Source organism: Nycticebus coucang, chromosome 18 (genome assembly GCF_027406575.1).
Source record: "Nycticebus coucang isolate mNycCou1 chromosome 18, mNycCou1.pri, whole genome shotgun sequence".
Taxonomy (NCBI): Eukaryota; Metazoa; Chordata; class Mammalia; order Primates; family Lorisidae; genus Nycticebus; species Nycticebus coucang.
Genome location: NC_069797.1, coordinates 17,045,695 through 17,066,131, shown reverse-complemented (window position 1 = coordinate 17,066,131; position 20,437 = coordinate 17,045,695). Strand labels below are relative to the sequence as shown.

At 41.2% G+C, this 20,437-nt stretch overlaps 2 protein-coding genes across 3 annotated transcripts in view; one reads left to right on the top strand and one right to left on the bottom strand.

Moving 5' to 3' along the window:
- ZNF18 (zinc finger protein 18) overlaps window positions 1-19,316 on the bottom strand; it is a 58,635-nt gene extending 39,319 nt beyond the window's left edge. The window contains exon 1 of the mRNA XM_053568308.1: window positions 19,019-19,316. The gene's annotated coding sequence lies outside the window, so the exon portion shown is untranslated. The remainder of the gene's footprint in view (window positions 1-19,018) is intronic.
- The window catches only part of MAP2K4 (mitogen-activated protein kinase kinase 4), a 146,504-nt gene continuing 144,586 nt past the window's right edge, over window positions 18,520-20,437 (top strand). Inside the window, exon 1 of one of the 2 annotated variants that reach the window (XM_053568311.1) lies at window positions 18,520-18,710. In XM_053568311.1, the coding sequence (XP_053424286.1) occupies window positions 18,596-18,710 (115 nt within the window). In that variant the 5' untranslated portion in view covers window positions 18,520-18,595. The remainder of the gene's footprint in view (window positions 18,711-20,437) is intronic. The other variant, XM_053568312.1, reaches the window with a different exon arrangement.

The following is a 20,437-nucleotide window of genomic DNA, read 5'->3' as shown; positions in this document are numbered from 1 at the left end:
ATTAATAGTGTGTGCTGCCACCGATGTACTTGATCCATTTGGAGGTGTGGGGAAGTTTCTTTCTTCACTTTTGACAACCATTAAAACTAAGTGTCAAACATAAACTAAACTTAGAACCAGACCTGAAAAATCTCTGTATCACAGAATGTTAAACCAAGGTTTACTCAAATAATGACACATATTAAAAATCCGTGTCCATTATATTTTTAGTGAGAACTTTATTCAAGAAATAAAATAGGCCAGGCATGGTGTGCCTATAATCCTAGCACACTGAGAGGCCAAAGTAGGAGGATCATTTGAGCTCAGGAGTTCGAGACAAGCTTGAGCAAAAAGAAACAGAATTATGGTGGGTGCCTGTAGTCCCAGCTACATGGGAGGCTGGAGGCAGTGGGATCCCTTGAGCCCAGTAGTTTGACATTAGTGTGAGCTAGGTTGAGGCCATCGCACTCTGGCCTAGGTAACAGAGTGAGACTTTGTCTCAAAACAACAACAAAAAAATAGATCTATAGATTTTTAAAATATTATTTTTCCATTTTTACCTCAGTCCTTTTTAACTTTCAGTTTTGCATGTTTTAAAAAATGCAATATGTGGGGGCGGCACCTGTGGCTCAGTGAGTAGGGTGCCGGCCCCATATGCCGAGGGTGGCGGGTTCAAACCCAGCCCCAGCCAAACTGCAACAAAAAAATAGCCAGCATTGTGGCAGGCGCCTGTAGTCCCAGCTACTCGGGAGGCTGAGGCAAGAGAATCGTGTAAGCCCAAGAGTTAGAGGTTGCTGTGAGCCGTGTGACACCACAGCACTCTACCAAGGGTGGTACAGTGAGACTCTACAAAAAAAAAAAAAAAAAAATGCAATATGTGGTCAAAATAATACATGTGTATTATATACAAATAATAATACAATAATATTATTATAATAGCATGTATTTATATACAAATAGTGGCTACCTAGCCTAAAAACATTTTTACTGGTAAAGAGTATTTGCTCTTATGTAACCAAAACGTTTGTATACTATATACAATGATACTGTAAGATTCTGAAATAAACGGAGCTTCAATTTTTTAATTTTTTAATAAAAAGAGTGCTTAATCAGGGTGGCGCCTGTGGCTCAGTGAGTAGGGCGCTGGCCCCATATGCTGAGGGTGGCGGGTTCAAACCCAGCCCCGGCCAAACTGCCAACAACAACAACAAAAAAAGAGTGCTTAATCAAAGAAGTGTAGCATCCTCTACTCTAGGTCACTGCTTCTTGAACTTGGCTGCACATGAGACTCATCAGGGAGGCATGTTTAACCCACATTATATTGCCTCTTGCCCTAAATCAGATTATCTGAGAAATGGAGGCTAGAAATATGATTTAACAATCTTCCAAACTGATGATTTGGGCATGGATTTGAGGAACATTATAATCCATGGTTTATAAACGATCATCTGTTAACTCAAACTTCAAGCAACAAACCGATGTAGGTAGTTGTCAAAACTTATATGGGCAGGAATGATGATAACACAACACGAGGAGTGACAGGGGTGACTGGCAATCCAGATGCCTTTGGGAGAAGCTGAAACAGAATCAGCCTTTCAGGCTGACCTCCACCCAGTAAATTTAAGTATAGACATCCTCTTAGTATATAGTAGCATGCTACACTTAATGCATTACAGTAGTATCATAGCTAAACCATCTTTATGTGTCTCAGTTCTCTCATCAGTAAGAGATAATAATACCACCTAGTTCTTAGGGTTAAGAGAATTGAAGAAGATAATACATGCAAAATACCTAGTACAATGTGGGGTACATAATAAAATCTAGCTGTTATTGCTATCGTCAATTTTATATACCATCTGTTTCAGGATAAAAGATTCCTGGAGAGAATGGTAATAAAAAATCATTATAACATTGTTGTTTTTTTTTTTTTTTGGAGACAGAGTCTCACTTTACCGCCTTCCATAGAGTGCCATGATGTCACAGGACTCACAGCAACCTCCAACTCTTGGGCTTCCGCGATTCTCCTGCCTCAGCCTCCCGAGCAGCTGGGACTAAAGGCGCCCGCCACAATGCCCGGCTATTTTTTGGTTGCAGTTCAGCCGGGGCTGGGTTTGAACCTGCCACCCTCGGTATATGGGGCCGGTGCCCTACTCACTAAGCCACAGACGCCACCCAAAATCTCTCTCTCTTTTTTAATGATCAGAAATGTGATAAAAGTCTCAACTTATTTATTATGTAAATTGTGAGACTTTTTTTTTAACAAAGGAATCTGTAACTGGTTGCGATCGATTAGTTGTATAAATTGTGAGACATTCTATAATAGAGTATACTAAATATCATATTTAATCACATCAAGATTAAAACTCAGGGAAAACTGTGAATATGGCCTAATAGGAGATACCCTAGCTACCATTAGTGTAGTTTTCTGTGACAGGCCAGTCTTTAATTTTATTTTTCTGTCTTTTTAAGAGTCCTGCCTGTGCCTGGGAGCTCAATCTCTGTCCTTGAAAGATATCAAGATTCTGGCCTCCCCCACCAAAAAGAGCATGAGGGTGTTAGCCCCAGAGCCTTCTCTACCAAATGATGGGATCTCACCCCCAGTCAGGATTCCTCTATGTCGATCATCTTATTAGTCTTCAGTTCCTGCCAGAAAAAGAGCCCCAGCCTCCAGATGTACATTTGAAATGCTTCTTAAATGATTCTTTCTCTCATTAACTGACCAGGGACCCTTTAAAGATCAGAAAATTCTATTCACATAAGAAGAGGCTTCCTGTTCCCTTAACCTTTTCACCACCCAGAATTCTCCTCCTTTGTTCTCCACAAACATCTCATCTTGACCTCTTGTTAACTGACTTCTGATTTTTATGTGGTTACTCCATAGTATCCACTGGCCTCCTTCACTTTAAGGTGCCTGACCCCTTGCTGGACTGATGGCCCTGCTGATTCTGGGCAGTCAGTCTTTGCCCCTGCTGGGTGTGTGACATCCACTTCACCTTGATGGCAAGGACTCCCAAAATCTCATCAGCACTGAGCAGTGGGAAACCCCATCTGTCCCTGTTGCCTGCTTCTGGGGATGGCTGGATGCTGGCCCATGCTGAAATTCTGTCTGCCCTCTTTTTCTCAGATTGAATTTTCCCCCTTCTGACAGAAGCTTCCAGGAGCATGTGGTGACTCCCCAAAGTCCCACAGATCAATAAGAGAAGTAAGCTTTTGCTTCCCTTGGAGAAACAGCAAGACTGGTGACTCATCTGTCACTGCTAATTAGCACAATGGGTCTGCACATTGGAGAACACACAGAGAGAAAGTAATTGGGATTAACCAGACACCAGAGGTGAAGTGTTTTTTTTTTTTGGTTTGTTAAAAATTAATTTCTAAGATGTAGTCTATTCATTATGTGGCAGTGTCAGAAGAACAGGAAAAATACAATTGATCAGCAGCAGTGGTCTGTTTTAGAAAGTCTGTTTTTTTTTTTCCGAGACAGAGTCTTACTCTGATGCCCAGGCTAAAGGGCTATGGTGTCAGCCTAGCTCACAGCAAATTCAAACTCCTGCATTCAAGTGATCCTCCTACCTCAGCCTCCTGAGTAGCTGGGATTTTTAATAGAGACAGGGTGGTCACTCTTGCTCAGGTCTTGAACTCCTGAGCTCAAGTGATCCTCTCTCCTCTTCCTCTCAATTCTAGGTTTATAGGAGTAAGCCACCACTCAAACCTGTTTTAGAAAGCCTTGGCCAGAGAGCTTTGGGTTGCCCATATCACAGGTATGTGGCCAAAGGCACCAAACATAAACCCCATCTTGGAATAAGCTAGTCACCATGCATTAGGTAAATAATCCATTTATTAAAGCTAAACAGAATTCTATCCAAGATCAATTTTCTTCTCTGATGCTGACGCAGACCCTGGAAACTGGCAGCATGTCTTTTGTTTGGCATTTGCAATTTTACAATTTCTTACTTTGAATTGGAGTGCCTTCTATGATGTATGCAATTTGAATTTGGCCATAAATACACTGACTATTCCTTCTTTTTTGTTTGTTTTTGAGAGAGAGAGATATGAGGGTCTCACTTTGTTGCCCAGGCTGGCCTCAAACTCCTGGGCTCTGAGAATCCTGCATCTCAGCCTTCCAAGTAGCTGGGACCTCAGGCATGCACCACCAGGCCCAGTCTTGGACCATCCATTTAAATTAGGTCTCTTTACGTATTTACAGTACTTAACCACCTGGATGCTGAAGGACTTTAAGCAGGATTGCTCAGTAATATTCTCCAGAAGTCAGAGGAGTCTAGAGGTTACTGATGCTCATCTCTGGATTCTGGGTTTTAGAGCCTCTGGGGGATGCCTGAGGCTTTGCTGGTCAGGGGGTAGGAGGTACTCCAGAGAACATACAAAGCTGGCCGACTGGGCAGCGTGCTGCCCTTGCCAAACCCCTTATCTCGCAGTTCACTCCCTGCTTGTTTCTCAGTCCATTGCCTCTAACAGAATCTAGGCATCTAGGACAGCTGCTCCCCAACATCCCCATTATTTAGGAAACTCCAGAGAGAGATACTAAGGAACTGGCCAAAGTTAGCAGACAGGAATTTAGCACAGGCATACTGTAACTATATTTCCAGAAGCAAAATTTAGATCCAAATGGTCCAAAATTGGGAGCACAGTATTTAAAATTATGCCTGCCCCAGGAAAGTCCTGATATATGAGTACTTGTGAGCACAGGAGCTACCTAGATCTCAGCCTGGATTCACAGGAGGAAATGAAGGGAAGAAGGAAGAAGCTCCAGTCTCCAGCCCAGTCTGGGAGAGGAGGACACATTTTAGGGGTTATACTCACTTGTAAACTGAGATCTGGGCTTTTTCTCAGTGAAAAGTCCATTGAATTATTTTGGATTTCCTTCATATACTACTGAAAACAGAGATACTCAAAAAGACATGAATCAGGTGACTTTCTCTGTGAGCCTGTGTACCCTACAGGGCTGCACTGCTCCACTCAGGGTTCCAGGAAGACAGACTTATATTCAGAGCAGCCACATTCTTTTTATTCCAAATTGTATCATTCAGATCTCTAGAAAACAGGGTCCTTTGGTACTCCATGATCAGATTCCACCCATCTCTGTGTCCTATATTCCTGGGCTTTTAATATCATGCTTCCTTGCTCCTTCTTGGCCTAGAAGAAAAAGAAAACATCTTAATTTTCCTTCTTCCTTTTTTTTTTTTTGCAGTTTTTGGCCAGGGCTGGGTTTGAACCCACCACCTCTGGCATATGGGGCTGGCGCCCTACTCCTTTGAGTCACAGGCGCCGCCCTTAACTTTGCTTCTTGATAATCACAGACATTTATTCTCTGGTGTCTTAAAGAGAAAAAAGGCAAAGTTTTACGTAAGTAAAATAGATTTATAAGGAATAGGTATATCTTTTTATAAAAACAGACCTTTCAAAATATTTGTGTCTCTGAATCATGTGTGTGTATATATATATATATATATATTTTTTTTTTTTTTTGAGACAGAGTCTCACTATGTCACCCTCAGTAGAGTGCCGTGGCATCACAGCTCACAGGATCTCAAACTCTTGGGCTTAAGCAATTCTCTTGCCTCAGCCTCCCAAGTAGCTGGGACTACAGGTGCCTGCCACAACTCCTGGCTATATTTTTGTTGCAGTTGTTTAGCTGGCACAGGCCAGGTTTGAACCCACCACCCTCGGTGTATGTGGCTGTTGGCATAACCACTGTGCTACGGGCACCCAGCCCTCAATCATATTTTTAATGACACTGTTCAAAAGAGTATAAATATATGGTAATAAATATTTTGTAACTGTTTTATAGGAATGGTCATTGCCACAAGAAAAGAAACAACAGCTATCATTCCTGATTTAGTTACATGGTAATTCACTGCTTTTCACTGGGTATTACAATTATGATGTTTACAATTTGTAAACTGCCCAGAAGTATACAATACAGTCTCCCTTTTAATCTTGTCCACCAATCACCCCATGTTTCTACCTTGAGACAATCAGCATTTTAAATATTTGGGGTATCCTTCCAAATATATTTGTAACAAGTATGTATTATAAAATATATATTTCCCCTCTGTGCAAACAGTAGCATACTAACCACAGGGTTCTTCACCTGGCTTTTAAAAAAATCTAACAACAGGGCGGCGCCTGTGACTCAGTGAGTAGGGCGCCGGCCCCACATGCTGAGGGCAGCGGGTTCAAACCCAGCCCCGGCCGAACTGCAACAAAAAAATAGCCAGGTATTGTGGCAGGCGCCTGTAGTCCCAGCTACTCGGGAGGCTGAGGCAAGAGAATCGCTTAAGCCCAGGAGCTGGAGTTTGCTGTGAGCTGTGTGAGGCCACGGCACTCTACCAAGGCCATAAAGTGAGACTCTGTCTCTACAAAAAAAAAAAAAAAAAATCTAACAACATATATTGGCAACTGTTACATATTACTACACAAAGAGCTTCCTCTTTTTATAGCTGCATAGTATTCTCTCCATATTTATTTAGTTGTTCTCCTGCTATAGATGGTAATCTTGCCAACCACTGACGCCTAATTTAGATTTGCAATATATTTTTGTAATTTGTTTTATAGAAATTTGATAAATTTGCTTTGTTAATTCAGGAGAACGAAATTGAACATGTCATTGTCTGTCATTATCTGTAGTTTCTTTTCACTTTTTATACAACCCACAATTACTTCTTTCTATAGGTTAGTCACAATTTATAGGAAAAAAAATTTACATTCTTAGCCTGAAGTAAAGTTATACTCACTGATTATAAATGCCTTGGTGATAAGTAAGTTGAAATAGTAAAAATAAAAATCTTAAAGAAGAAAAAAAGAGGATCTAGTTCGGCCAGGCATTAAAATATTTTAAATCGCGTTGTGGCGGGCGCCTGTAATCCCAGCTACTTGGGAGGCTGAGGCAAGAGAATCGCCTAAGCCCAGGAGTTGGAGGTTGCTGTGAGCTGTGTGAGGCCACGGCACTCTACCAAGGGCCATAAAGTGAGACTCTGTCTCTACAAAAAAAAAAAAAAAAAAAAAAAAAATATTTTAAATCTACAACGATTAAAATTGTATAGAACTGGCACATGAACAGAGTGACAAAACTAATTAGGAAGAACAGAAAAAGGCTCGCTTATGAGAATATGGCATAATTAAAGGTAGGATCTCAGTCCAAATGTAGACAAAGATAGTTCTGCTAAAAAATAAACTTGAACTATACCTCAAATTTTAAATCTAGATGATTTCTAGGTAGATCAAAAATGTTAGGGTTAAAGAAAAAGTAAGAAACCATTAAAATACAAGATGAACCCACTATTTCTAAGATAACACAAGATCAATAGAGAAAAAAATTTCAAAGTCTTCTTGGCAAAAACCATGATAAGCAAAGTCAAAAGACAAGCAGTGAACTGGAAAAATTATGTCCCAAGGTATAACACAAATAAAGGGTTGCTTTCATAATAAAGATTTCCTACAAATCAATATGAAAAAGAGCAGAAACCTAATACAAAATGGGATAAAGGGTATCAACAAACAGATCACAGAAAAGGAATATAAATGTTTCTTAAAAATGCAAAGATGCTCAGCTTCACTTGAAATTTAAAAAAAATGCAAAGTAAAACCACATGGAGGTACAATTTTTCAATTATCCAACAGGCAAAGTTTGATAATACAGCTTGTATTTGAGGTACTTCATAGGCTACAAAGGTCAACAGAAAAAAAGTGATCAAACATTTTATAGTCATCAATTTTATAAGTAAAATATTGCATATAATTATTGTTTTTACAAATATTACTGTAATTATACATGACACTTGGAATCCTAGGTTTATAAGACTTTTATACTTATCTTTTTTTTTAATGTTTCTTTGTGGGTATTATTTATTGGCTTAGGTATCCTTTAGATATTAAAATAATGAGAAGTTTTTCTGCCATTAATGTATTACAAACAAAAAATAAACTGTTCCTGGAACACAAATGGGGTATAATTTTCAGAGATTATATTTAGAGTTTATAAGACTCTCAACATCTGATGAATGTAAGTTACATTTTTCTCAAGTATCTCTACTTTGTTAAAAAAAACCTCATTCCAGGGCAGCGCCCATAGCTTAGTGAGTAGGGTGCCAACAATGACAACAACAAAAATCCTGCGTTGTGGCGGACGCCTGTAGCCGCAGCTACTTGGGAGGCTGAGGAAAGAGAATCGCTTAGCCCAAGAGTTTGAGGTTGCCGTGAGCTGTTGATACCAGAGTTTGTCTTCAGTAGGTTCTTGGTCTCTGTGATTTGCAAGACTGAATCCACGAACCACAGAACAGCGGTAAGACAGGATTTATTTACATAAAAGAAAAGAATTCAAAAACACTAAAGCTCCTGGCAGAAAGAAACAGGTGTTGGGGGAAGCTCTCTCACTCCCTCTCTCTGTCTCTCTCCTCGGCTCTTTGTCCAGGGATATAGTTGCATGAGGTCCTCTGTAGTTACATTTAGCCGGAACTCAGTCGTTACTATTAGCAGGCGTGGGTCCTGGGTAGTTACCTTTAGTCGAAACTTAGTAGCAAATGAATGGTTACAATACCTTTCATTACCTGGCCTAGGAAACGTATGTGAAATTGACCAGGCCTAGGAAATGCGGGGGCGAGAGGTTCCCTATTCAGCTGCAACTGCAAGGGGTGGGAGACCTAAGGTGCTGGTGTCTCCCTGGCAGTTGTCTGGCCCCTCCGACTACTGGAGTCTCCTACGGAACCCCGCACCCCCACCCCAACCCTCCAGCCCGCTGGTTCCTCTGCCGGCTGCCACTGCACCAACACCGCCAGGGCAAAGGCAGGGAGCCACCTGTCCGTATCACTGTGACTCCATGGCACTCAAACCAGGGCGATAGCTTGAGACTGTCTCAAAAAATAAATGAACAAACAAAAAACCTTACTCCAAATTTGTTTGTTCTTGCGACATTCTCTCTTGCTTGTTAACATTTTGTGCTGCCTATTTATTTTGCTAATAATTCCAAATGTTGGGTGATTTCTTTTCAACGTTCCAAAAATAGAGAATTCCCTATCTGTCCAGCGATAATTTTTCAGTTAATTTATTTGCTGATAAAGTGCTTCATCAACCACTAACAGAATTTAGTTTCTGATATCTGCTGGAGTAAGCCAACAACCTTAGCAAAGCTTTCTTGAGCTGTGATTGGTTGACTGTGATATGGTCTGACTGGATCAGAAGTGATTGATACATTACAGCTTGTGTTATGGTAGCTCCTCTGGAAATGAACATAAGTTTCATTTTTAGCTTATAAAAAAATACAATGTTTGCCAATGTCCAGTTCTGTGGTTATTGTGGAGGAAATGCCTCAAAACACAATTTTGTTCACTATGGTGGGTATAATCAAAAAGATAACAAATGTTGATGAAGATTGTGGAGAAACTGGAACCTTCATATGCTGCTGGGGGGAATGATGCAGCCACTTTGAAAAGAGTCTAGTGATTGCTAAAATTGTTTAACATAGAGCTACCCTGACATACATTAAAGTCACTCCTAGATATGTACAAGAGAGAATTGAAAATGTATGCCTGCGGAAAAACCTATACACAGATGTTCATTGCCACATTGCTCATAATAACCACACAAGGAAACAACCAATTGTCCATTGATGGACCAATGGATCAACTAAATGTGGTGTATCTATATGAAGTACTTACCCAGCCATAAAAAGGAATGCAGTGCTGATAACGGTATCTGTTGCAACATAGATGAACCTTAAAAATGTGGTAAATGAAAGGAGTCAGGTACAAAAGTTCATTTAGTGTATGACTCGATTTATACAAAATGTTCAGAATAGGCAAATCTATGGAGACAAAGTACTAATAGGTTAGTGGTTGCTTAGAACGGAAGGCATAGTGGAGGACTGCAAAGGGTACAGTTTCCTTTGTGGGTGATGAAAGTGTTCTAAATTTGTTGTGATGGCTGCATATCTCTGTGACTATCCAAAAAAACCCCACAAAGTGTATACTGTAAGTAGGTGAACTATATGGTAGGTAAATTATAGCTCAAAACTGTTAGGAAAAAAACCCACAAGGAAACAAAACTTGTTATTAAGTGAAAACTAGATACTGTTCACTCATCTCAAAAACAAGACAAAAAATCCACAATGCCCTTCCCTAAGTAATTATTGAATTACCTCTGAGATAGCCAGAGGTGTCTGTGGTGGTCTCCCATGAGACCACCATTGACACATGTCCCTGCACATAAGGACCTTTTGTGGCCCTTCCCTAGTGATTCCTTTCATTTGGATAAGAAGTTTCAGTAAGTCCTGATTTTTATCAGAACCTACCCAATTAGATTAAATGAGTTGGTCAAATTTATAGTTGTTAGAAGTTAAATTACTCGGATTTTTATGTTGTTCTAGGGAACAATACAATTTAGCAACATGTTTAATTTTTTTGTGATTTTTTTTTTTTTAGTTTTATCATGCTTTTTATTTCCTATAATGTTTTAGTACGGAAAATTTCAGACATACGAGATCTGACAATTAAGTTTGCGAACTCATCCTAGAAAAAGTGCTACATACCTCCTTGCTGAATATCACTATGGTCACCTTAGAAGTACTCCCCTGGGAAGCTATGCATTGACATTAGTGCCTAGTCTGCCCTTCAAAGCAATTTTGGAACTCATATTCTGGAACGGCCATCAAAGTTCATTGTATTACCATTGACGTACCGAATCCATCAAAATGTCTTCCTTTTAATATTTCCTTAATTTTGGGGGGCCAGATCAAGTGAGTAGAGAGGGTGTTCCAATACAGTTGTTTACCAGCTAAAAACTCCCTCACAGACAGTGCCAAGTGAATTGGTGCAATGTTGGGACACAAAAGCCACACCTTTTTCATACCAAGATTTTCAGCTATGAATTTCCTGTTTCTCTATGAATATTTACTTGGGCTGCTGTGCTTCTCATGGTCAGCTGATGATTTTAGAGCACAATTCAACAGAGTTTTTCAATGTTTTCCTCAGTTGTACTCATTACTGGCCACTCTGGCCTCTCTTTATCAGTGATGTTTTCTCTACCCTCAGAAAAAAACGTTTCATCCATTTGTTGCATTATGCCCATAAACTTGGACTAACATGTCTCTGATTTCATTTCCACTCTTGCCAAGTTGAACAAGAAATTTAATGTTTGTTCATTGCTCTAATTCAAGCTTTGACATTCCTGTGATGGCACAGCAAAAACTCACAACAACAATAATGAATGAATCGCCACGCAGCAAGACACCACTGTATGTCAGCACAAACACAGCTGTGAGCCATCGATGTACCAAGGTTATGAAACTTAACCAGGTTGCTTGCCCAGCACTGCCAATATAAGCACACAGTGGCAAGTTCACAAATTTAACTGTCAGAAAAATAATGGTAGTTAATATCAGTCTGCCTACCACCAAGATTTCGCTATTTACACTTTATTATGCTTGTTTTAGCACATATCTATCCATTTTTCCATCCTTCTATCTTTCCACTCTACCCATTTTTTGAATTAACTTGTAGATATTAGTACACCTCCCACTCCTACTTCAGCATTCACATCACTAGCTAGAGTTCGATATTTATTTACAGTTTTCCCTGTTGATGTAAAGTTTACAGACAATGTAATGCACAAATATTCAGTGTACATTTGCTGTGTTTTGACAAGTGGTTACACTTGTGCAGTCCAGATTCCTGTCAAAGTATAGAACATGACATTACTCCAGAAAATTCCTTCTTCCCTTTTCCATTTAATCTCCAAGCTCCCTGCCCTTGCAGAAGCACTCACTATTCTCTTTTTTTCTTTTAAGTGGGGTTAGAGGAACAGTATACAAAACATGAGGACAGGTTGTGGATTTGTAGTTCTGGTGAATAAAATTTTGTTGAATATTTATATCCGGTCAGACCATGGTTAATAGTGTCAATATTACTTTTCACTTCGTGTTAGTGACTTAGAGTGAGATTTTTCCATTCTTTCAATCTAAGAATAATGTTGTGATGAGCATTTGTCTATGAATCTTTATACACATGCATGATTATTAATAGTCAAAATTAGTAATATCTTCTTTCAGCTGCACCAGATCAAACTTTGGTTCTTTGAGGGCATGAATTCAGGACAGTTTTTCACATGTCCTGTATTTCCAACAAAATGCAATCCTCAGGCCATACCCTGGAATCTGCACAGCTTGCAGTCCTCTGCCTGAAGAGGCAGCATCGGTCATTAGATAGGCTGGTCCTGAGCCCTTGGCTGTGTGAGGGTGGACAGAAAGTGGGTTTTGTTTAAAGCCAATTGCTGAGGCCTTAGAAGAAATATCTAGTAACCATTCCCGCCAAATAGAGGTGTCTGGCCCTGAGTATTACTTTCTCAGAGGCTGAAATTGGGGTCCTAAGGTGAAATCCCCTTGTAAATTACTTTTTCTTTATTTGGAATGTGAAGTGAAAAATGTATTCTTAATCTGACCATTGAAGTAGGAACAAAGCAAGCTGGATTTCTCAGCAAAGGCTCTCTAAGTGGAGGATATGTAGATGGTACTCTTTTTCTGCAGTCTCCTCCAGGACCGGGCACTTAGATCTTGCTGTACCTTAGTCTTAGCAATGATCATAATCTGTTATTCCTATCCAAGCTGGTGGGAAGGAAAATCAATACATAGCTGACCCAGGAGTTTCAGGATCAAATGTAAATTTGCTGGTTATTAATACATATTGCTTTATTGCCTTCCCCTCTCTCTAATGATTATGACAGCTACCATTATCATTACTAAAAAGGGTAATTTTTTTTAAGCCTCTGGTCCCCAACCCCCTAGGGCCCAAAGACCAATTTCAGTCCCTGGCCTGTTAGGCCACACAGCGTCTCCGCCTGAACGCTTCCTCCTGTCCTTTCTGCACACACACCCCCTTCCCCCACCCCTGCCACCACCCATGGAAGAACTGTCTTTCACGAATCTGGTCTCTGGTGTCAAAAAGATCGGGGACCGTCATTTTAAGCAATTCATTTATTTGAACTATGTATTAGTTTCCTAGGGATTCTGTAGCAAAGTACCACAGATTGGTTGTTTAAACAACACAAATTTATTTAAGGCGAGTTGAATTAAAATAGGAATGTATAACCAATCAGAGTTTAATCAGGTTTTTGTCCAATAATACCTAATTCTGGGTTTGTGTTAAAACTGACACAGGCGTATACTTGCATTGTTATTGTAAATTAGTGGATAAGAACCTGGGATAAGAGCCATTAATTAATAAAAATCTTGAGTTTGTTCACTAATGTGAAATAAGCTGTGGGTCCAGGGTATTGTTCCACTGAAACGAAGTGCTATGTAGTGTTGCTGAGAATGGGATGAGTTCTTTGTTATCACAACTTTGTAGCAGACAGGGGCTACTTTATAAACTGTGCATATTTCTTATTTGATCTCAGTAATTGTTTGACCTAGTCAGATATGGTGTGTTTTCAAGTTTCTATTGAATCCTGTTTCGCAATACTTAAATTAGGTTAATTTTGTAAGTCTTTGCATCATTATATTGTGCTGTTTTGGATGACACATGATATAAATACATAAACTTTCTTTTCTTTTTTTTTTTTTACAGAGTTTCATTTTGTCCCCCTTGGTAGAGTGCTGTGGCGTCACAACTCAGAGTAATCTCAAACTCTTGGGCTCAAGCGATTGTCTTGCTCAGCCTCTCTAGTAACTGAGACTATAGGCATGCTCCACAATGCCCGGCTATTTTATAGAGATGGGGTCTTCCGCTGGCTCAGGATGGTCTCAAACTCATGAACTCAAATAATCCACCCACTTCGGCCTCCCAGAGTGCTAGGATTACAGGCATGAGAAGCGCCTGGCCTGTTTCATTTGTTAAATACCTTTACATTGAAATAAATTGTGCTTCTGTGTCCCCACAAAATCATTCTAAAACAAACGAAAGAGCCATTAATTAGGTCTGCTTATGAGCAAATATAAGAAAAGACCTTGAGAACTGATTAAGCTATGTGAGTTTATATTATGGAGGATGGAAGGTCAAGGTTGGGGCAGGGTTAGTTTCTGTTGAGGCCTCTCTCTGTGGCTTGTAGATGATCATCTTCTCTTTGTGTCTATGTGGCCCTTGCTCCATGTGTGTTTGTATCCTATTTTTTTTTTTTTTTTATTAAATCATAGCTGTGTACATTAACGCAATTATGGGGTACCTGGTCATCTTGCATTCAGAGCTTGGTGTGCTGGTTTTATATACAATTTGAAATACTTTCATGATACACATTAACATAGCCTTCACCACATTTTCTTAGACATTTATATTCTACACTTGGTAGATTTAACATGTACCCTTGTATATCCTAATGTTTTTATAAGGGCCCATCCATACAATCTTATTTATTTTAATCACCTGTTTATCTCCAGAATGTAGTTACATTGTGAGATCCTGGGAGTTAACCCCTATGAATTTGAGTGCAGGGACACCGGCAGTCCACAATAAACCATAAAACACAAACGTGTAAGAAAAATGTGAGCCTAAGAAAAAGTAAAAAGCTTATACATAGCTTAACTGGTTCTCACAAATCAAGTTCCTTTCTTCTGTTTTCCCATATGCAGACCTACTTAGCAACTCTTATTCCTGCTTCTTACCCACTAGTTTATAATACCAAGAGCAATGCAAGTATATGTCAGTTTTAACAGACCCAGAATTAGGTCTGACAAATCAAGTTCCTTTCTTATGTTTTCCCATATGCAGACCTACTTAGCAGCTCTTATTCCTGTTTCTTATCCTCTAATTTACAGTACCAAGAGCAAAGCAAGTATATGTCAGTTTTAACAGACTCAAAATTAGGTACTTACTGTTAGAGAAAAACCTGATTAGTTATAAGTATATTGCTCTTTTAATTCAACTTCCTTGAATGGATTTGCTACATTGAATGTTACCTTAGATTTATTTGCAACTTATATGTTTTTCTCATTTATGTTAATTCAACCATATCAGGTCATGTACGTTTTTCTTACTCGATTAAACTCATTTTGAACAACCAATACATAATCTTAGTAAAAGAATACTGAAACTGGGTGTGAGGGCTCACATCTGTCATCTCAGCATTTTGGGAGGCTTAGGTAGGAGGATCACTTGAGCTCAGGAGTTGAACACCAACCAGGGCAACATAAGGAAACCCTGCCTCTAAAACAAAAACAAAAAAAATCAGCCAGGCACAATGACATGTGCTGAGGTAAGAAAGGTGAGTGAGATGGGAAAAAGTGGAAGAATCGCTTGAGCTCAGGAGTTTGAAATTATAGTGAGCAGGCTGGGTGAGACCTAGTCTCAAAAAAAAAAAAAAAGTTGGAGAGATATATATTAATTTTCTAGTAGTTTCCTACTGTCTGGTATTGCTTCTACATTTTCTTCCTTTTTTTATTATTTTTTATTTTTTTACATATACATGTGTTTATTAGGTTTCCATTTTTTGCCTTCACAAAATTAAAAAGGCTTAAAATTTAATAACAATAACAATGTTTAAGATAGGGACTAGAAACAAAAACCTCATAAAGAATGAATGAAGATAAATACATTCAGAAAAGAAATCAGATGATTGCTGCATCAAAATATTAAGCAATAATAATAATAATGCAAAGAAAGTACCATTCACATTGGCAAATAAGAGTATGTCTATTGGGTGGCACCTGTGGCTCAAGGAGTAGGGCGCCAGTCCCATATGTTGGAGGTGGTGGGTTCAAACTCAGCCCCAGCCAAAAACAAAACAAAAAAAAAAAAGAGTATGTCTTTTATAGAAGGCTTTGACTCTGAGATTCAGTATGGATTCATCATTTAACTTCTTCTTCTTTTTTTTAAGTCTCAAAAGTTAGACAACTAATATTTATAAATAAAAGTAAAAGAAAATTTCAAAAAACAGATCATGCCAAATCTTATAGACAATAGCAAAAGAAGAAATACTTCAAAATCATTCTACTTCATCTGGATATACCCGATATTAAAAATGGAGGAAATATATTATTATAAAGGGGAAATTACAAACATATCTCACTTATAAATGAGGATGCAATATCCTAAACAACATATTAACAAGTTGAATTAAAAATTAATGTTTAAGTAATGTACTTTGGTCAAAATTAAATCCAATTTATGTGAGAATTAGTCACTATTTTCTTTTCTTGTTTTTTTTTTTTTTTTTTCCTTCTTTTCCTTTCTCTCATCCCCTCCCTCCTTCTCTGTCTGGTCTCCCCTTCCCCCTTGCCCCACCCGCTTCTACATTTTATATTAAAGGAATATATATTAGATTTCTATTAAGAGATGTGTATAATTAGAAAAAGGGGCTTCTAGCACTTTACATAGAACTGTGAATATATCAATTGTCTACATCAAGGAATGGGGGTGGGATGTTCATAGTGTTTATGGGGTGGGGAGACTAAAAGTCCTTTAAGCCATTTCTTGGCACCATTCCAGTTCCCAAGGAACTGGAAAACAGAAACAAAGAGCATAAAACAGTGACATTTAGATCACTGAAACTGGTTGGGAACCATACTGGAAGGTTCTGGAAGAAAGTATCAGAAAATTGTTCTAAAAGAATTGGTCATTTTGCATTCAGAGCTTGGTGATGACAAGGGTTGACTACATTTGGTACAGTCAACCGTAGGGCTGTTGAAGCTTTTTCCCAATATGCCAAAGGGGGATTTTTCCCAACCTCCCCCCCAATACAAAACTATTTTATTGAGGTAGAGAGGTTCCCTATTTTTCTGCATCCATCTTGTCTAATCATTGGCAAGTTGTGTTGATGTTTTGAAAGAAGTATTTCATTTTATGTTTGATTTTCCTCTAGGCATTAAAATATGTATAAACCTTAAAGAAAAGAATCCCATTCAACTTGCACCTTAAAAGCAGAGAATACTGGTGCCACTACAGCTTCTCCTTTTCTTTGTCATTTTTTCTCTTCCCATTTTCCTGTCAGCACTAATGTAGAAGATACATTAGAAGAGTATTTAGCCTGTACTGAGCTGAACAACTTGGATAGGAACTTTTCCTTTCTGTTTCTGATAAGATTTCCCCTTCAAGGACATCACGTTTAGGATGGTCCAGGACCAACAAGAGCAGGGTGGGGATTTGGTGATGTTTATAAAGACTTAAAGATATCACTCAGCTAAGCCTTCAGAGCAGAGTTCTGGCAGCCTCTGCACTTAAGTATACCCACCTGTGCTCACCTTCAATTTGCTTTTCTTCCCTTCCACTCAGGGGTCCTCAAACTTTTTAAACAGGGGGGCAGTTCACTGTCCCTCAGACCATTGGAGGGCCTGACTATAGTTAAAAAAAAAACTATGAACAAATTCCTATGCACACCGCACATATCTTATTTTGAAGTAAAAAAACAAAACGGAAACAAATACAATCACACCGCCTCATGTGGCCCGCGGGCCGCAGTTTGAGGACCCCTTAAAGTAATCAAGGTGATGGATGAGGTTGGGTTTGGAACAAGAAGGCACGGCTAATTTGACCTGGGACACCTTTGTAACATGCTATGAGGAAATTCTAGCATCAGGGAAGGGTGGAAGGAGTATTGAGAAGGATGGTGCAAAGCTTCTAAAAGGGCAGAAGACATTCAACTCCGTGGCTTAGATTCTTTGGGACAGAATAGCTGATCATTCTTTTACAGGCAAGAATGTCCAGAAACTCACGTCTTACCATTCCAAGTAGACTGTGGTTGGCCCACAAATCCCTAACCTCACAGAGGACTATTTTTTCTGCTTTGCTGATGCATTCCTAAATAAAAATCTTTGTGCAAAGCGTTGAAAGAAACCCGATACTGTTTTTTAGGGTTATTTTATGTAACTTATAATAATGACTATGGATGGTCTTATGTAAGATACAGAGGATTTGGGAGAATACATCTAGTGTGTGTTTAGGGGAAGATGGTGATACAGATCATTTTTGGGAAGGCAAGGAACATTAGGTGCTTAAGACATACTTTTCAGATTTAACGTACATAAGAATTACCTGTAGATATTAAAATGTAGACATTAAGTCAGTAGATTTGGGGTCCTCGTTACGGTCCACGAATAGCATTTTGGGTAAGCACCCCCTTAGGACTCCCCACTCCTCAGGGCAGTGTAGAAGGCTAGGATGTTGATCAAGCAGGGTTTAATAGGAATCCAAACCGTATCCAAAGCTGACTCCCCTCTGGAAGCCATGTGTCAGAGACTGGACGAGTAGCATGACCTCTGGGATCTCTTTCAGCTTAACTTTTCTGATTGTGCGTTCTGAGATTCCAAGCAAAGCGTTCTAAAACTTTTGGGATCACGGACCTTCGTGGGAATGATGAAAAATGTGCGCCCTTTTCCTCCCCAAATGCACACTCATTGCTGATGCTGCAACCCGTTTTCAGTCCCGCGCAGACATGTAGCCCCAGTCCAGGACTCGCGTCTGCCTTTCAGAGCAGGCACTCCCACCTGACTCCGGCGGCTCAGCAGCTCGGCATCTGCGGCGGTCTCTACAGCAGGCTCCGGCGGGGGCGTGCCCAGGGGGCGGGCCCGGGGCGTGTCGAGGCGGGGCCAAGGCGGGCGCAAGCCGCGCCCCTCGGCCGTGTGAGAGGCCAAGCTTGCTGCATTGCAGCCGCCGCGGCGCCGCTCGGCTCCTCACTCCCAACAATGGCGGCTCCGAGCCCGAGCGGCGGCGGCGGCTCCGGGGGTGGCAGCGGCAGCGGTACCCAGGGCCCCGTAGGGTCCCCGGCGCCGGGCCACCCGGCCGTCAGCAGCATGCAGGGTAAGGAACGCGGCCGCGCCGAGACCCCGGCCCCCTCGCGCGGCCGGCGGCGTCGTCGCGGCCTGTCCCCGGGCCGCCGCGGACGCCCCCGGACCCGGCTGAGGAAGCGTCTGGGGCCGCCGGCGGCTCCCTCGCTCCTTCCTTGCCGGCTTCCCGCCCCACTGCCGGCCGCCTCCGGCCCGGCCTGGGTCCAGGCACCGGCCTGCACAGGCCCCCGCCGCGGCCTCTTCCTGCGCTCGGCCCCGCGGCCCCGCCGGCCCGCGGGGCCCACCTGGGCCGGGACCGCCCCCGCCGCTGCCGCCGCTTACCTGGCTCCCGCCCGGCCCGGGTTTCCGGGAAAGCGCTGGCGGTGGCTGCAGCGTTGCGGGAGGCGCCGCCGGGCCTCGCCGCCGGTCCCTGCGACCTAGGGGAGGCGGCGGTGGCGGGGATGGCAGCCCAGGCGCCGGCGCCCCTCGGGCCCGCGGCCCCAGCGCGGCTGCTGCAGCTGCAGCGGGACCGGCTCAGGGCCATCTTGGTTCTCGCCGGGACACTGCTGGAGCCGAACCGCCGGGCTGACCTCTGGCCTGCGCAGTCCTCTTGGAACCTACGTTTTCAGACTTAAGCAGGGTTCCCGTGCTCCAGGAGGAGCGGGGTTTTGGGGCGGGCGGTTGCTCGCCTGTGCCACCAGACAGCCATTGGCCTGGGGGAAGCATTTTGTTCCGGGCCAGGGAGGGGTTTCTGTGTTAGCATTGCATGCAGGAAAAGAAAAAAAAAAAGAAGAAGAAGAAGATGAATTCAGTTTGAGTGGAGAGATACAGGAAACAGGAAGGCAGGAGTCAAACTGACACTGTAGTGTCTGGACTTCTGAGGCAGCTCTGCTAATTAATGGCTTTCCCCTCTGGGAGTGCTTATTAGCTCAGTGTGCCTCTTGACGGGGCGAAAGGGGGTGTTGTGAAAATAAATACCATCTCCGAGCCCCATTCGGTACCATTTCCTTAAATTTACTGGGGAATTTTGAGTAGCAGTGCTATTTTTAAAACAGGGGATCTCGGAAATCTGTTGACAACTTTAGCAAACTGCTTGTGTTGAATTATTAACAGAATTGGTCTGGGTACCGGTAGTAGTCAGTGTGACCGTAGTTACTTTTTGATTAAACTCTTCCTAAAGAGCTACTTGTATTTAGTTAGGTTCAACAGATTATTGAATATTTTGTGTTTATGAGAGCATGCTGTAATTCAGGAAGCCAAGACAGGATTTTATTCATCTTTACATCTCTGCCTTCCTATGAGATAATTTTAATGTGCATGAAACACCAGTGATAGATATATAGAAAGGATGATATCAGAGCTCAGAGGACACTTTCTCTGTAGGCCTTAAGATAATTGATTTAAATTGGATTAGTTACTGGATGCCCACTGTGTTGCACTACACCTTATACAGATGAAGTGTAAGATTGGTTTCCCTACGGTACAGCTTTGCAGTCTAGGTGGTGGTGGGGAAATGAAACAGCAAAAAGACAATTTGGGATTGTATTGCTTGTCCAAAGGGAGTGACTTAATAAAGCTTATAAAAATAATTAAAGGTTTTTTGGGGCGTGGGGTGTGGAGGATGACTGTTTGGAAAGCTGCATAAATTTTTTTGTTGTTAAAAAAATACTGAGCACCATGTGCCAGGCGTAGTACTCTTAAGTGCTGAGTTTGTAGAAGAAAGTGAGTTGGACAGTCTTATCCCTGTGCCACAGTTAAGCT